The sequence below is a fragment of the Aptenodytes patagonicus genome, chromosome 3, assembly GCF_965638725.1.
Source record: "Aptenodytes patagonicus chromosome 3, bAptPat1.pri.cur, whole genome shotgun sequence".
Lineage (NCBI taxonomy): Eukaryota > Metazoa > Chordata > Aves > Sphenisciformes > Spheniscidae > Aptenodytes > Aptenodytes patagonicus.
In genome coordinates, this window is record NC_134951.1 from 10931477 (window position 1) to 10950395 (window position 18919).

The 18919-nt window shown below is 37.2% G+C and overlaps 1 protein-coding gene across 1 annotated transcript in view; it reads left to right on the forward strand.

Moving 5' to 3' along the window:
* Positions 1-18478, forward strand: part of APOB (apolipoprotein B) — a 38126-nt gene extending 19648 nt beyond the window's left edge. The window contains exons 22-29 of the mRNA XM_076332703.1: positions 350-525; positions 660-847; positions 1113-1258; positions 3619-3995; positions 4945-12525; positions 13323-13437; positions 14266-14449; positions 15563-18478. Coding sequence (XP_076188818.1) covers positions 350-525; positions 660-847; positions 1113-1258; positions 3619-3995; positions 4945-12525; positions 13323-13437; positions 14266-14449; positions 15563-17389 — 10594 coding nt within the window. The 3' untranslated portion in view covers positions 17390-18478. The remainder of the gene's footprint in view (positions 1-349; positions 526-659; positions 848-1112; positions 1259-3618; positions 3996-4944; positions 12526-13322; positions 13438-14265; positions 14450-15562) is intronic.
* Positions 18479-18919: the final 441 nt, after the last annotated feature.

Consider the following 18919-nt stretch of genomic DNA (forward strand, 5'->3'; position numbering starts at 1 on the left):
TAGAGAATTCAGCTTGAGTAAGGAGTTCAGAATTTGGTTCAGCTACAACTTTACCAAGACAGGTACATATTTCCATTCATTTCAGTATTATGAAGTTAATATGGAATTATTATTGTGTGTATCTGCACAGTAGCATTATAATAATTTACCAAAGATTTCCCAGAGTAACTAGCAGAAGCTGAAAACATTCATTGAACTGGAACAGAGTTTACAAGTTTGATTCAATCTATTTTTTTATAACACCTGTTGTGCCTTTACTATAGATTTAAATGCTGAAATTGCTCCTGAAACATGAATGAAAAAGTAGAGTGAAATGTTTTATATTCACATTGACTTTTTACTTTCACAGGTATGCTGGAATGGAAGAGGCAATGTTAAGAGGCACCATTTCTGTTCCTCGCCTGCAAACTGAACTTAGAACTGAAGCATTGGTTAATTACTCACCAACCAAAGGATATCTTCAGATGAGCTCAGCTGCAACAACTCATGGAAACTCAATTTCAGAAAGAGTTCTTCTCAGATATGGTAGGGGCAAAAACATGATCCATGTGTACAACCTATAAATTTAAACATCTTGTTACATTAGTTTATAATATATCCCTAAATAGAATAAGAAAATTACTAATTTTACCCTTTTGTTTTAAATTCATGATTTTCAGATTCTGAGAAAGTTGAACTAGAGTGGAATTCAGGTGCCAGTGCTGCTGTGAAAAAAATGTCTTCTGGCTTCCCAGTTGACTTTTCAGACTACCCAAAAACTTTGGAGAAGCATGCCAATGAACTGCTGGATCGGAAAGTGGCTCATACAGATATGACACTGCGACATATTGTGTCACAGTTTATTGTGGTATGTTTCAACCTACAGTAGATACTACAGCTTGACCATATAGCCCCGGTGAATTCTTGCCTCCCCCATGGAAGCCAAAATGGGAACTACTTGTAAAAGCACTCATCAGATTGGATAAATTGTATATTTCCAACTTTGATCGAACCAGTCACTTTATCAGATGCCTAGGGCTCAGTATATGGATAGTTACAATGGCTTTCAGATAACTTACTGGGAAGTACTAAAACTTGTTATTTACTTTGAAAAACTTGTGTCCTCAATGCAGGCAACCAACACCTGGCTGCAAAAGGCATCAAAAGATGTCCCCTATGCCCAGACTCTGCAAGACAAACTAAGTGGACTGCAGGAACTGAACATTCGGAAAATTAATCTGCCTGTTATCACCATTCCTGAAGAACTTTTCCTGAAAAGGTAGGGAGAGAAATTAGGATAGTCACACAGGAAACTGAAAATAGATATTTGTTCATATTTTTGTGTTATTTTATTTTACTTTGTTTTATAAAACAGCGTGGAATAGCTGTAAACATTAGCATAAAAATGGAATCATAACAAAGAATTTTAAGACCAGAGATGAAATTATATGGAGGAAGTGATGCATATCTTTAATACAGATTTATGTTTACTGCAGTCACTCCTGCAGTATATGAATATGTCCTGAAGTACTGTGTTATACAGTAATGAGAACTGAACAAAAATACAGCGTTCAACTATCTTTACTCTAAGCCACAGAACTAATGAAGCCAGGTTTCCCATAGATTTTGTCCTTCATCCCTACTGGACCCTTTGTTTTTGGCCATAACCCTAGTATCTCTACTTTTTCCTGTGCAGTCCTATTGGACGATTCTTCCCATTCCCCTACACATACTGGTTGACCTCCACCAATATAGTACTCTGACATCTTCCCATGCCTGACTCCGTCTGTCACTTGCTCAGAGGCAACACATGCCATGGTTGTACACATATGGACTGGATGCTTGCACTGGGCCCATCTCTTCCACCTAATAGGGAGTTTCACAGAACTTGCATGAATGTAATTACCCTTGAGGCTTTTATCCTTCTGTCAAATTTGATAGAAATCATCCAATATGTTACAAATTTCTAAAAAGTAGGGTTTGACATACAAAAAGAGAGACTGGAAGGCAGATTAATAGTATATTTCTTCTGTTTCTAGGACATTAGACTGTAAGTCAGCCAGAGTGGATCTAGACTTTAAAATGCTCATGCACCTGCCAGGATTTGCTCTCATTACAGTTCCTAGCACATATTGCTCTTGCCATTTTGTGTTCATATCACATTGCTGCTCTGCCTATTCATAAGAATTCAAGGAACATTGTTGCTTGGTAGTTCCTTCAGAATACACCCACAGCTACCACTGTGATAAATAGAAACATGTCTGTATAGTTTTCCCATGAGCTAAGGAAATATTGATGGCTGAAATTAATGTAAAGGACAACAGAAGCTAGTGTAAGATTGGGTTATAAAAACAGATGGAGAACAGTCTTGCGTTTTATCTCTCTTAGCGCTGTTTTTCCATGTACTATCTTTCACTGCGGTAATATGAAACTGTATGTTAGTGACACTCATCTCTATTGCTTCCATTGTGTTCCTAAGCTAAGTATAAGCAAGGAAAAAACTGTTTTTTCTCCTATGTTCTTATCAGCAGTGCACATTATAATAATAATAATAATAGGATTTTCTACTGCTCTGTGATGTTGCTTTTTTAACCATTTGATGTAAAGGAACAAATTTCAAAAATGTTTCCTTAGTTTTCATCTTAGGATGTAGCTCTAAGTGCAAAAAAGAAGATTATGTGATATAAAAGACCAGTTAGGCAAACAAGAAAAGCATCTTTGCCAGCTTATTGTTCATGCACAAATTAAGGCTGAGTTTCCCTGCTGTTTTGCCTTTTCGTAATGACACTTTTTCCCCTCAAGGTTTTCAGCTGATGATCCATTTTTTCCAGTCCTAGCTCCTGGTCAAGTGGTTAGAGTTTTATTTATTTTTATTCAGAATAAAATAAATGCTGAATATTTGGATGAAACTTTTGAAACGCTTATCATCAGAAAGATAAATTCTTTATAATTTAGGTTCTTACAACTTCTAATGCTAATAAGACTTTTCATGTATTTCTATAAGAATACATGACTTTTTTTAAGAAGAATAGAATCGCCTTTTTCTGATACTCAGCATGCCACATTGCACAAGTGCAGCAGTGGTTTTGGAGGATTTTTTTTCCTATATGTCAGCTATTTTCATTCAAATGCCTTCATTTTGAGGATCATTTTCATGCCAATACATCTTTTCATTAATGTTCATAAAGCAGATTTGGATTCTCAGAGTAGAAAATCAAATGCAAGATTCATAACAGTTGTGTATTTAGCCCCTTGAATGACACTCTCCACCTGTGAGCTAAAGTTAGTTAAGCTCTGAACAAAGAATCAGGAACCTTTGAATTCTAATGCAAGGTCTTACAGAAAGAATGTGTTTCTGGACTACTTGACCTATGAGTCTCCCTGATTATGAAATAAGGGGAAAAAACATTGACAGAATTCACTGATATCGAAAGTTCTTTCAGTACATTCTGATAGATGAGTGCTTAAAAAATGCTGATAATAATAGATGATCATTACATTTCTCTCTAAACCTAAAGTCAAGACATTGATATATGCTTGTAAGTAAGCTCAGTATCATGGGAATAGTACGAATCGTGGAAATTTCTGTACATGCTTCATGGACTTACAGTTTCTAACAGAATCACTTTTATTTTCTAGTGAAGGCCGGATCAGATACAGCTTAAATAAAAACAGTTTTCTAATTAATATCCCGTTGCCATTTGGTGGAAGATCATCCCATGACATAAGGGTGCCACAGACTGTTAAAACACCTCCTCTGGTAATGGAGTCAATGGGAATAAGTGTGCCGTCTCAGGAATACAGAATCCCGACATTTACAGTTCCAGAATTCTATCCTCTTCGTGTGCCTTTACTAGGCACTTTAGAGGTCTCTGCTAACGTGTACAGCAACTATTACAACTGGACAGCAGCATACACTTTGGCTAATAGCACCACAGAGAAAACATCCAGCATAAGAACTACTTATGCCACGAACGCTGATTCAGTTTTTGAGCTGCTTTCCTACAGTGTGAAAGGTAAGAATGTGTGCTAGTACTGCAATGTTGCCAAAACTTTTTAAATGGCTTTATTTTCCATGTATCGGGTACAGCACATTCATTTTCCTGTTGCTTATTTAAAGAAAGGTGTTGTATAATCTCAAATCACTTTCTCTTTGTTTTTAAAGATGTTATGTGAGTCTGCCTATTCAGGCACTAAAGGTGAAGTCAGTTTAATTCAATAAAGACTGTTAAGGTCCATATTTTCCTAGATATTCCCTACTGAAGAAAAAGTCCTTCAAAACTGAATGCATGATTCTGCTAACACTTGTGTATCCGACAAGTCAAGTATTTTCAAAATCAGGTGTGCAGGTGTATGTGTAGGTAGGCCCACAGTTTATTTCTCACTCTATTTTTATATATATATATATATAAAAAATTTTTTTATCCTTTATATATGTCCATATACTGCCATAACTACATAGCAGTTATCCTGGACTCAGACTGGATAGGTCTTAAGACTGGTATTTTTGAGTTAGTTCCTCTAAAAATTGTAGTTTGAGTTCTCAAATTGCAAAAGGATAAGCTAACTTCAGTCTTTTCTAAACTCCCCACCATAAATGAAGCATGATAAAGAAAACATTAAAAACCAGAAATGTTAGATATGGGTTATTCTTGAGAGTCCATCTTCTTAATTTAAGTTTAAATAATGACATAACTGTGTGTCATTTCACAGAATTATATTTAGTAGAGTAGTGTAGAGATTTAGTTTATTCCTGGTTCAAAACTTTAGCCCCAAATATAATAACAATTTTTACAGAAATATTCAGGATTTACCAAAACATTTTGGCCTTTAAAGCAAAATGGTATAATAATAGTAACTGCAATTCAAGCAGTAACATAAAAGCTTAGTGGCATCAGACAAAGTCTTAAAGACAAAAAGGTATAAATTACACCATAATCTCTTGTCTCCTTTTTCCTATTTCAGGTTCTGGAGAAGCATCATATAATAGAAATGGATTCACCTGTGCATATGAAAATCACCTGAAGCACAGACTCTTAACATCAGTTTTTAAGTTGGCCAGGACAAAGAGTTACGAACCTAGTCCAGTTGCAAACTACACCATATCACTTATGGCATCCAGTACTCTGGGTCCTCAGCTTTCATTTTCCGGTGATATTGTTTCTGAAAAGACAAATAACGTGAATATCAATAACGTCAAGATGGAAGGGCAGCTTGAAGTGGCTTCTGTCTTTGCAAGAAGCATTTACACTCTGTCAAGCTCATACAATGAAAAGAGACGGGTTTTAGAAGGAAAATCAAATCTGAAGTTGGATTCTTCCTACCTTCAGGCTACCAGTCAGATATCTGGCAGATACAGTGATGATTTATTTTCCATTACTTCAGTTTCTGATGTACAAAGTGGACTATTAAAGAACACAGCTTCATTGAAGTATGAAAACAGCCAGCTGAAAATTACATCTGAAACAAATGGGAGGTATCGACATATTGCAGGTGTCAATAAGCTTGAATTAATTTTGTCAAAGAAGATGGCAGCACTTCGATCTGAGTACCAAGCCACTTACAAGCAAACCCAGTATTATGCCTTGTTTGCAGGTTCTCTCAATTCCCAGGATCTTGTTTTCAACACTGATATCTCTGTGACTGATCAAAGGAATAGAGCTGCACATAAGTCATCACTCAATGTAAATCAGTACGGTCTAGCCAGCAGCGCAACCACGAATGTGCAGTTTAGTCCATTGACAATGCAGAGTGAAATGAATGCCAAACTTGACACTGCTGGAGGCTCCATGTCACTATCCTCTTCTGGGCGCTATGGTAAAAACAACGCAAAATTCAATCTAGGTGGAAGAGTGAGCCTAACGGAAATAACACTGGGAAGTGAATATCAGAGTACAGTTCTGGGTATGGACAACAAACATGTTTTAAACTTCAGAGTTAATAGAGAAGGACTCAAGTTTTCAAATAATTTGCAAGGGTCGTTCAAAGAGATTAAGTTGGAGTACACAAATGACTTGAATATTCCTGGCTTATCCTTAACATTTGCTTCGAAGTTAGACAACAGCTTCAGCTTTGACAAGTTCCACAAGCATGTTTTTGACCTACAACTGCAGCCTAGCTCACTTACAGCTAAACTGAGCAATAATATTAAATACACTAAAACAGAAGTTTCCAACAAAGCAGAACTGCTTCTCGAGCCTCTGAAGCTGAACTTGGGTGGCAATGTCAGAGGAGCCTATGGAGCAGATGAAATAAGGCATACCTACACCATTACATATGCTGATCTAGCTGCAAACTTTAAAACAGATACAGTCGCAAATGTTCAAGGTGCAGCAGTGAGTCACAGAGTTAATCTGAATGTGGCAGGACTTGCTTCCTCAGTTACTATGAACACAAACTGTGATTCCAAATCTCTCCGTTTCAGCAATGTTGTGCGTTCCACTATGGCCCCATTTGCTATCACTGCTGACATACATACCAATGGTAACGGAAAGCTGACTGCTATGGGTGAACACACAGGAGACCTTTACAGCAAATTCCTGTTTAAAGCAGAGCCTCTTGCTTTCACTTTCTCCCATGATTACAGAGGATCTACCAGTCATAGCTTGAAGTCTAGAGGAAGATACACTACCCTGCTTGATAACAAAGTTCATATGCTTTTTACTCCATCAGAGCAGTCAAGTGCTTGGAAATTGAAAAGTCAGCTAAACGATAATGTATATTCACAAGACCTCAGCGCTTACAATGATGCAGAAAAGACAGGTATGGAACTTAGTGGAAGAGCTTTAGCAGATCTCTCTGTAATGGATACATCATTCATACTACCATTCACATCTGAAGAAGCTAATTTAATAGATGTACTGGGCCTCAGGGGCAGTGTGTCAGAACCTCAAGAATTCAGCATCTCTGGCTTTGTGAAGTATGACAAAAATAAAGATATGCATGTTATTAACCTACCATTCTTGGAACACTTGCCAGTTTACTTTGAACAAATCAGAGGCACTATTCTATCCACACTGCAGGCCATACAAAGTTACCTGAAGAACATTAACGTGGAAGAACATATGAGAAAATACAAGGCAACTTTGGATAAACTCCCACAGCACATTAATGATTACATGGACAAATTAGATATGAAAGGCAGAGTTAGCAGTATGAAAAATAATTTGGTTGCTTTCACAAAGGACTACAGAATAACATCTGATGATCTCCAAATTATGCTGGAAAAAGCCATGGACAATCTTCAAGAAATACTGTCTCAGCTGCAGGTCTATCTGATACAAATTGAGCAATACATCAAAGATCTTTATGAGCAGTATGACATTAAAGCACTTATTGCACAGCTTCTTGACCAAATAGTTGAAACAATGACAGCTCTAGATAACAAATATAAGATAAGAATGACTGTAGTTGACACTATTCAAAAATTGCAATTTTTTTTTCAACAGTATTATCCTAGCAAAATTGGAAGCAGCACTTTGGCTTGGATTAAAAATGTCGATGATGAGTACAGGATTACAGCTAGGATACAGGAAAACCTAGAACAACTCAAGATTCAGATTCAGAATATTGATGTCAGACGCATTGCAGAAAATTTGAAACAGCAGATTAAAATGTTTGATGCTAAAGAAGTTTTAGAAAAATTGAAGCATTCATTACCAATTGAAAAAATTAATGAAGTTCTTGAACAAATCAAAGACTTTATTCTAAATTGGATGGAGGAGTATGAAGTGTCTGAGAAGATCAGCGCTTTCCGAGGTCATATGCACAAACTGATTGTAAAATATGAAATTGATAAGCAGGTATATTTTTTAATGGACAGAATGATAGAACTGCTTAACCAGTACAGAATAAAAGAAACTGTCCAGAAACTGACCATCTACCTGAAAAATATTGATGTGAAGTCATGCTTTGATAAAATTGTTGCTTTTATTGATGATGCTGTCAAGAAAGTGCAAACCTTTGATTATGAAATGATGATAAAGGAAGTCAACAAGTTCCTTGACATGGTTATTAAAAAGCTCAAGTCTTTTGACTATAACCAGTTTGTTGATGACACAAATAACAAAATCCGAGAAGTGACCCAGAAAATAAATGAGGAACTTGGAAATCTAGAACTTCCACAGAAAGCAGAAGCACTGAAACAGTATATGAGAGATTTTAGAGCAGTGATTTCAAAATACATGGAACAACTAAGGGACACCAAGCTTGCTGCAATAATTAACTGGTTCAGGGAGCTCATAAACTCAACAACATTTGCTAATCTGAAAGCCAAGGTAAATGAACATCTGGAAGACCTGCAAGAGAGGATTTCTGAAATGGATATTGCCCAGGAATTCCAGTGGTATCTTCAGAAGATAAGCCAATTCTACAATTCTGTTGTCATATATATTTCTGACCAGTGGGACATAGCTTTTAAGAAAATCGTTGCTTTGGCTGAAGAGTATGATCTAAAAAATTGGGCTGAAAATTTAAATCAGTTTGTTGAAACAGGATTTAAAGTCCCTGAAATCAGAACTGTTATAGTCACTATACCTGCCTTTGAGGTTAGTCTCCGAAGTCTTCGGGAAGCAACATTTCGAACACCAGACTTCATTGTTCCACTGACTGACCTGCATATCCCCTCCTATGAGATAAATATTAAGAGACTAAAGGACATGAAAATCTCAGTGAAATTTACTACCCCAGAATTTACAGTTCTAAATATCTTTAAAGTTCCTTCCTATACAATTGACTTGAATGAGATTAAACTTCAGATTGTGAGAACAATAGGCAAACTAATATCTGGTGAATTTCAGTTGCCAGCAATTGATTTGTATTTTAAAGATCTGAAGATGAGAGATATGCCTTTTTCCGACCTTTCTTTCCCAGAAATACGAATGCCTCAGTTTCAAATACCAGAATTATTGGTTCCAAAGCTAAATCTAAATGAGCTCCAGATTCCTAACATGAAGATACCAGAGTTCCAGCTTCCACGTATCCCACATACTGTGACTGTCCCTACATTTGGCAAATTGTCTGGTGCGTTCAGAGTCACCTCTCCATTCTTTACACTGTCTACACAAGCTGAGGCTCATAATACTACAACAGCTGCAAACAGTCCAGAATTTGTGACCTCCTTTTCAGCTCAAACAACATCCAAATTAGACTTCCTAGTTTTTAGTGTTATTGCAGATTCACGTCTCTTGGCCCCTGAGATGAAGCAGCTGAACCTTAAAAATTCCATGAAGGTCAACCACAGGTTCCTTAAAGTTGATCACACCAATGAAGTGGTATTTTTAGGGACTTCGGTAGAAGGTGAAGCTGAAACTAGAGCAAACTTATATACAACGAAAAATTCAGTAGAACTACAGAATAATTTAATGGTCAAGCTGCAAAGAAAAATTTGGATGCAGAGTGGAACGGCATATTCCCACAGACTGAATATTCCACAAGCTGATTTCTCCAGCCAGGCTGATCTAATCAATAATATGACAACAGAGGTAGAAGCAGGACACATATCGTTTACCTCCACTGGTAAAGGAAACTGGAAATGGGCTTCTCCTAATTTCTCCGATGAAGGCACTCATGATTCACATGCCATTTTCAGGGTTGAGGGCCCCATTATTACATTTTCTGCCAACAACCGAATAAATGATAAGTACCTGAAAGTCAACCAAGCTATGAGATATGAGTGTGGTTTCCTAAATTATGCAACACTTCAGATTCAGTCTGAAATTGAGTCACAGCGTGTGGGACATAGCATTCTGAATGTAAAAGGCACAGGACAGCTTGGAGGAATGAAAGTAGAATTTACCGGCTCTCACAATGCTCGACTCAATGGACGGATTACTGGAACTGTAAATAATGAGGTTTCCTTCTTGGCACAGCCTTTTGAAATTCGGCTATTGACAAACAATGATGGAAATGTGAAAATCAGCTTCCCAATGAAACTGACTGGCAAAATTGACTTCCTGAATAACTATGGTTTTGCACTCAGTTCCTCTGTTCAGCAGGTCAGCTGGCAAGCTACTGGCAGGTTCAATCAGTACAGATATTCCCATAATATGTCTGCTGGCAACAATGATGACAGAATTGAAGCTCATGTCGAAATGAATGGAGATGCCAACCTGGACTTCCTAAATATTCCTCTAACCATTCCTCAGCTTCAGGTTCCCTACACTGGCATCAAAACTCCTCAGCTAAAAGATTATTCACTGTGGGAACAGGTAGGCCTGAAGGATTTACTGAAGACAACGAGACAATCCTTTGATTTAAATTTGAATGTTCGGTATGAGAAAAACAAAGACATGCATGTAATCCCACTTCCTTTAGCAACAGTGCATGAAGCACTTAATAAATACATCATTTTCTTCAACAAGCATTTTGAGAGAGGAAGAAACACCGCTTTAGATTTTCTCACAAAGTCGTATAATGAAGCTAAAACAAAATTTGACAAATACAAAATACAGACATCACTGAACAAACTACCACGGACCTTCAGGATTCCAGGATACACCATTCCAATTGTGAATATTGAGGTTTCTCCTTTTACTGCTGAGATGCCAGCCTTTGGTTACATGCTCCCAAAAGAAATAAGCACAACAGGATTCACAGTTCCATTTATTGGCTTTTCAGTACCATCTTACACACTAGTCTTACCTTCTCTGGAGCTTCCAGTCCTTCATGTCCCACAGGATCTACGCACTCTAAAGCTTCCTAGATTCAGAATCAACAGCCCATCAAACCACATCTTAATTCCTGCCATGGGAAACATTACTTACGACTTCTCATTTAAATCCAGTGTGATCACTTTAACTGCAAATGCTGGGCTGTTCAATCAGTCAGATATTGCTGGGCAGCTCAGTGTCTCATCCTCTTCTGTCATTGATGCACTGCAATTTAAGCTGGATGGTTCAACAAGTTTGACTAGAAAAAGGGGGTTGAAGCTAGCCACAGCATTGTCCCTGAGTAACAACAAATTTCTAGGAGGAAATCATGACAGCACTATTAGTCTCACAAAGAGGAACATGGAAGCTTCAGTGGCAACAAATGCAGAAATCAACACAACAGTTTTAAAAATTAATTTCAGCCAAGAACTTTCTGGAAATACTAAGTCTAAACCCACTCTTTCCTCAGGGCTCAAATTAATGTATGATTTTAATACTCCTAAATATGGCACCAGTGCTAAGGGAGGAATTGCTCACAAACTTGCTTTAGAGAGCCTTACATCTTACATATCAGTAGAAACTTCTACAAATGGGAATATTGATGGAGTATTTTACACTGGAAATGCATTTTCTGGAAGCCTAGACCATGAGGCAAATACCTATCTGAATGCTAATGGAGCTCGGTCATCTCTCAAGCTTGAGGCCCACTCCAAAGCAGATGGACTCTGGAACAGTGAAACAAAAGAAATACTTGCAGTTGAAGCATCTACCCGTCGTGTTTATGCAGTCTGGGAGCACAATGGGAAGAATTATGCACGATATACACCTCTTTTCACAACAACAGGGGCTCAGAGATGCAAAGCAACCTTAGAGCTGGCTCCTTGGGGTATATCAGCAGATCTTCAGATTCAAGCCACTCAGCCAAATTCCTTCCTGGACACAGCCTCAGTTAATCAAGTTGTCGTAGTGAAAATCAGTACTGCAAACCAGAAAGTTGGCTGGAAGGGTGAAGGCCAAATTCAGTCATTATCTCTCAGCCATGATATGCAGTTATCAAATGAAGAATCAAAGGCAAAGTTTGATATTTTTGGATCTTTGGAAGGATACATGGACTTCCTCAAAAACATAAAGTGTCCCATTGCTGAGAAGAGCTTATGGGATATCTTGAAGTTGGATGTCACTACCAGTGCTGACAGAAAACAGTACTTAAATGGTTCAGCATCCCTCGTGTACACAAAGAGTGATGATGGTTACTTTTTCCCCATACCTGTGAATAAGCTGACTGATGGCTTCACTTTCAGTATTCCTGAGCTACACCTAAAGGCTCCAAGCCCTGTTCTCAGCACTCCAGAGTTCAAAGTTCCTTTCACCACTCTCCAGGTCCCAGCATACACCATTGACTTGCGCAACATAAAAATTCCACAGACACTAAACACAATGCCATTTGATCTTAATTTACCCACGCTGCCAAAACTAAGATTCCCCAAAGTTGATGTAGGAGCCAATTATATTACGTTAGAAGAATATAAAATACCATATTTTGAGGTGACAATACCTGAATACCAAATAACTGTGTCTCAACTCACTCTTCCAAAGAGTATTTCTCTTGGCAGTTTCCATGTAGATCTGGATGAAGTAGCTAATAAGATTGCAGATTTTGATCTGCCTACAATTACAATTCCTGAACAGAAAATTGAGATCCCCCCTCTCAAAATATCCTTGCCTGCTGGAATTTACATCCCATCATTTGGTGCCTTGACTGGATCTTTCAAAGTTGCTTCTCCTTTGTACAATGTCACCTGGAGAACAGACTTAACAAACAAAAAGGACTCTTTCGAACAATCCATTGACTCTACCTGCAGCTCAACATTGCAGTTCCTGGAATATGACTTGAATGGTAAGACATTAAAATTCTATATGCCACAATTTTGGGGGAAATACTGTATACTGGTTTTTTTCAGATTTTTTTTCCCCAGGACTTTGCATATGAAGGTGTTGCTGTCTATTTAGCACTGACATTAAATTATACTTCTTTTATCATCAGCAGCATTTTTTCATAAAGTATTATCAGAGTCTCAGTCAGTCACCCTGAATGCTAATGACTAGATATAGGTATAACTAATGGCACACTGTAACAAAAATGGAAAAAATCTCTTTTCTGTGTAGCAGTTTCTTACTTTAAATTGTGAACAACATAACATTCCCCCATTACTAACGATAATACATGTAGAGGAGAGAAGGCAGGCTGACTTTTTATGTGATTCGGTTCAGATAAAGAAATACCTATCTTTTTCCTTATGAACTAAGCATATTTGATTTCAAAAATTATTTCAACTCAGAAAACTCTGGAGTCCCATATAGCATTGGGTTCTAGACTTTATAATAATACTAAAAATATACATCAGAATAAAATTCTAAACTCTCAAGAAATTAGAATCCCCATTTATGATCTGCATGAATGCAAAATGTTCTATCCATGTTGTTCTAAATATAGAGAAAAATTGAATTTTAAAATGCTCTGGTTGAACAAATATTTTCATATCTTTTTATTTGGGGCATTCAGTTTCCTGATGCATAATTTTACATACTACTGAAACACCCCACAACTGGCCGTCTAACATACAATTGGATATGTATTTTGTATTGCTTGCTGGAAAGCTCTGGAAATACACACATTTGAAATCTTTTTCACAGTTGTTTCAAACTACAAATATGAAGAAGGCATGTTTGTTATGAAGACAACTGGCAGCTTTTCACATCGTGACATGAGCGCAAACTATAAGAAAGATCTTACTGTTTCGGGAATTAGGTAAAGATTTGCTCTAATAATATATTTTATAATAGACAAAATTGCCAATGATGTATTGTTGCTTTGATCTCCAATGCCCCAAAGTGCTTTGTTGTAATTAATAAGAACCTATGTAGCTACCCTGTCATTATCGGCTGTGCCTTTTTCCCTCTTGAGATAGCTGGAAAGCTGTTCCCTCTCAGCATTTCTAGAATAGCTTTTCTCAGCAGCCCCATTTCAGAAAACCGCTGAGATATAAAACCAGTATTTTATAATCAGAGCAGTTCTAGATCTGACCACCAACGTAGTTTGATGGTTTTTTTTTCACTGGATCCCTCTGTCACCACAAACCATGAAAGAGTAATTTTTATTCACAAGTATCGGTAATAGGGATTACAGAGTTGGCCTTCTAACTGCCTGTTTTGATCTGCAAGTGTTGTGTTGATATATCCAAGGGACAGAGTCTGTGAAGGCAAGTACAAATGGAGGTAGAAAATGCTGCCTATACTTGTGTTGGTGGAAAAAACTGCAGTCAGCTCGTAGAAGTCTGTAGAAAGCTGACAGTGGTACAGCTACAAGTTGTGTTTTGCTACCCTAATTTAATGAAAATTCTCAACAGAGCTCAATATAGTTTTATCGAAAACAGGAAAATTGGAGTGACATGAAGTTTTGAATGTGTTAGGCTAAATCCTGAGAAATGTGGATAGTAAAACCCTACATTTTCTTTTGATGACAAAGGCATTGTTTACATATATATATAAAATAATAGGTGGTATTGTATTTAGACATACTGCATTTGGCTTCTGCTTTGTGCATTCCTTCATAGCTGTGTATTTACTGTCATTGTAGAGTCATGGACAACACTGCATCACTAGACATCATCAGCCCAACTTTTACAGACGTTCATATGCGTTATCAAGAGACTGACAGGAGCTTATCTGGCTCAGTATCTTCACCTTCTGCTGGGACCTTGGGCTATGTCATTGAAATGGACACTGACATTCTCACAGCGAAAGTTTACTACCGAACTCGGGTAAGCTTGGTATGAGCAATAAAAAGCAAAAAGGTTGGGTGTGGTCAGAGGAAAAGTTCCCTTTTAAAGTTTGTGTATGTTTATGTTAAGACATAAATTAACCACCCTTTGTCCAAAGAAAAAGTATATTATGAGTAATTAAAGTTTTTGTTTCCTACACTGGCCTTTCCAATACTAAAAGTAGCATCTGTGCGAAAAGGCTGTTTCAGCTCCTCCACACAGTTAATTTTGCCCTCTCCTATGATCAAGAAGACACACCTACTGAAAGTGAAGAAAGTACAAAGCCAGTTTTAGATAAGCCACCCATCAGGTTTAATGTATACCCATCAGGCTACTTATAATTACTCCAAAAGTGGCCATTATAGGAATCAGGCCACTGGAAGAGGTCAGATCATGTGCAGAGTATCTTTTTTAATCCATTAATATATCACAATACATTATGAAAATTAAAAACCTTACTAGATTTCCTAACAAAACATGCTATTATTATTGGCATACTACAACAATTTCAAACTTTAAATCTTACCTTCCAAAGTGATACACTAATTTAGGAATCACAAGCAACTCATAATTCACTATATACTACTGAAAACTGGAAAATTTGTTTATGTAAATAGATTCTCATTCGACGATCTTTAATTACTCTGAGTAACTCTCTAAATTGTCTCATTGATTTAAATTATTACAAAATGAAACCCTCTAATACTTTCATATGAAGAAAATGCTTTTTGAATTCACTTTAAACAATTTCAATAACGAGTAGAAGGTTCATTTTCCCAAGTAATTCACATGCCTTATGAGACATGACAGGCATTTAATACAAAGGAAGGAAAAATCTTATTTGCAGTCAAATTTTAAAAAAGACCAGACTAAGTTATGTTCTGGTCCTGCTGTTTGAAGAGGCACAAAGTAGCTTGATACAATATAATTTCTTCCAAAATAACCTTTCAAGATGAGAGCAAACACACAGTAGACAAAAAATTGTAGTGTATTTTTCCCAATATATAATAAAATTAAAGATGGAAAATGAGAATGTTTAAATACACTCATAAATAATATCAGATTTGTTTTATAGACAAGCTACCTTTTTCTTATCCTGTTCTATATTTTCAGTCTGCTCCCCAGAAGGACATTGACATATTAAAAAGTGAGATATCCTTCAAGAAACCTGACCTGATTCAGATGAAATTCAACTGGAAAGAGGATGCTGCCAAAGACTTGCTGTTGGGTCTAAAAGAAAAAGTACCTAAAATGACAAATGCAGTCTATAGGTATGCTAATCGGTATCATAAAGAGCATATGGGACTGGAAATTAGTGCTGCCACCTTAAAGATGAGGAATATCATGCAGAATAATGCTGACAAAGCATACACATTTGCTGTAAAACAAATAGATCAAATAGATGCTCAGCTTCACTCAGCTGCCAATGAGGCCTCTAGCAAATATCAGGAGATGAAGGTCAAAGCTAAACAGCTATATCAAAAAGCAGCAGATCAAGCTGAACAGTTTGACTATCAAAGAATGAAAACGAAGCTTTTGAATGCTACAATTGACATAATAGAAGAGTATCACAAGAGAATAAAACACCTAATTGACTCAGCTATTGAATTCCTGAAGACCACAAAATTCCAGGTCCCTGGGCTGTCTGAAAAGTACACTGGTGAAGAAATATACCTTATGACTACAGAGAAGGTAGCAAAAAATGCTGATTTATGCCTTTCAAAACTTCAGGAGTACTTTGATGCCTTGATTGCAGCTATCAATGAGTTGGAAGTCAGAGTTCCTGCTTCTGAAACAATTCTTAGAGGTCGTAATGTACTTGATCAAATTAAAGAAATGCTGAAACATTTGCAGGAAAAAATCAGGCAGACATTTGCTACTCTCCAGGAAGCTGACTTTGCAGGAAGGCTTAGGCAACTGAAACAAGTAGTGCAACGAGTTTTTCAGAAGGTAGAAGAAATGGTTAGAAGCTTGCAATCCAAAAATTTTGAGGACATCAAAGTCCAAACGCAACAGCTGTACAAAGATGCAATGGCTTCAGACTATGCACAGAAACTGACATCCTTGGCAGAAGATGTTAAAAAATACATTTCTCAGTTTAAAGATTTTAGCCAGAAGACATTCCAGGACCTTTCAGAAAAGCTGCGCCAGCTGCTCCTCTATGTAAAGGCATTGCGGGAGGAATATTTTGATCCAACTACACTTGGATGGTCAGTGAAATACTATGAGGTGGAAGACAAGGTACTAGGATGGCTGAAGAACCTAATAGATACACTAGTGGATTGGCACAACAAGTATGTTGGAGATCTTGCCGACTCAGTTACACGCCTGACAGACCAAGTAAGAGAATTGGTGGAAAACTACAGCCAGGAATATTATGACCTTATAACTGATGTTGAAGGAAAAGGAAAACAGAAGGTCATGGAGCTGTCATCCACTGTTCAGGAAAAAATCCGATATTGGTCTGCCGCTGCTAAGAGGAAAATTGATGAACATAACAAGCAAGTCAAAGAAAAACTCCAGGAGATCTATGGGCGCCTTAGTCATTCCCAAGAAAAGCTAATCAGTGAGGCCAAAAGGTTAATTGATCTAACTATAGAAAATTACTCTGCATTCCTGCAATATATCTCAGAGCTTCTTCGTTGGTTTGAGCAAGTAACAGCCGAGAGCATAAAGCCGTATATAGCTGTTCGTCAAGGAGAGCTTAGAATAGATGTGCCCAAGCCATTTGACTGGCAGTCCATTTACCAAATGCCCCAAAAAAGCAGAGAGGCACTCAGAAAAAAAGTGGAACTAACACACACACTGATTCAGCAAGGCATTGAGCAAGGCTCCCGGAAATGGGAAGAAATGCAAAGATTCATTGATGAACAACTTGCCACTGAGCAACTGAGTCTTCAGCAGATTATGGAAAATATACAGCAGCGCATGAAGACCTGAATGGACAAGCAGAAGAGGAGAAGTAATAAGTTTGTACCACAATGTATTTAAAAATAACAGCAATCAGCATACTGGAGCTTCAGGTAGATACTGTTTGAATCTGAGTTTGTAAATGAAAACTGAATAATCTACACTAGGTTATTTTAATAAGCTTAATAAGCCAATAAATGAGTTCTTTATTACATTTTTGTGTCATTCATTACAGCTACTTCTACTTGGACCATAGGGCTTAAAATCCAACAATTGTCAAGGTCAATGGGAAGTCTTTGCTTTGATTTCACTGTATGTTGGATCAAGCCAATAATGTGCAATACATATTGTAAATAGTCACAAAAGCTATGGAACACATAGAATAAACAGGTTTTAAGATGAAGGTCACATTCATAAGCCAGTTGAAGAACGACTTGGAAACACATCTATTTCCCAGCATAGAAATACTTTCATAGATAAGTTCCGGAGAAAAAGAAGAGGAAAAGAGCATGTACAAAAATATGAAGAAAAAAAATAATGAATTTTGGAAATAACATCAAAAAGTGAAAAAGAACATAGAAATATAAACATATATGGAAATCTGACTCCTGGAAAACTGCAGATAATAATACCAATGTTCTGTTAAGAAAACTAAATTTATGCATGTATCAGTTTTCAGAAAACTATGCCAAGAATTTTAGATGGGTTTTCTTTCTACTGGCTAATTTATGATTCAGAAATACAGGGTTTTCTTACCTGTTTCCCCATGATATTTCTGGTTTCACATCAAATTGTCTTTTACTTATTGCAAGTTTAGTTAACTGTCAAAGTTTCACTGACATCACTGTATATGATAGGAGTCAAAAAGTTTTCCCCTCAGTCTCCTAGGCTGAAGCCTAGACCTCATTTAAATGAATTATCAATTTGAAGATGAATTTAAATAATGTTGAAGAATTCACTCACAAAATAGGACTACTTTTGGGTGGAAAATATGTGGACCTGTTATGGTTTATTTTCAGCTGTTGGAATACTATATAGATAGTCCTTGAGAAAGGCATGCTCAGGCTGAAATAATGTTGCCTCTCTGACAATAAACTCTTTAACAAAAGACACTAGAAATTTTGTGTACGTCTGTTTTGATACAATCAGTTCACTCTGTAATATAGTTGTTGCTTGTTCATTAATGGGAAAACAGAGTCTGGTTTCATCCCGTGGTATGATTGGTTGCATACCTGAAGCAATGGAGCACCAGTTTACAAATACCCAAATGAGTTTTGTGGCAGCAGATACATATTTACAGCACAGAGCAGCACCATGCAAAGATGCTAGCTCAGGTCCCGGAAAAGGGAGAGCCCAGTGCCCGTGTTGAGTTTATGCAGCAATAACGCTCCCACCTCCACAGCTGGTCCACACCGATCTAGCCAGATCTCAGAGCAAGTTGGGCTATACGACTTTGATGTCCCTATTGCCAAATGATATTACTACTTACTAGAGTAAGTCTGCCAGTAATGATTTTTCTCAGATGAGCTACGTTAACCCCAAAATCAGAATCTGACAAGC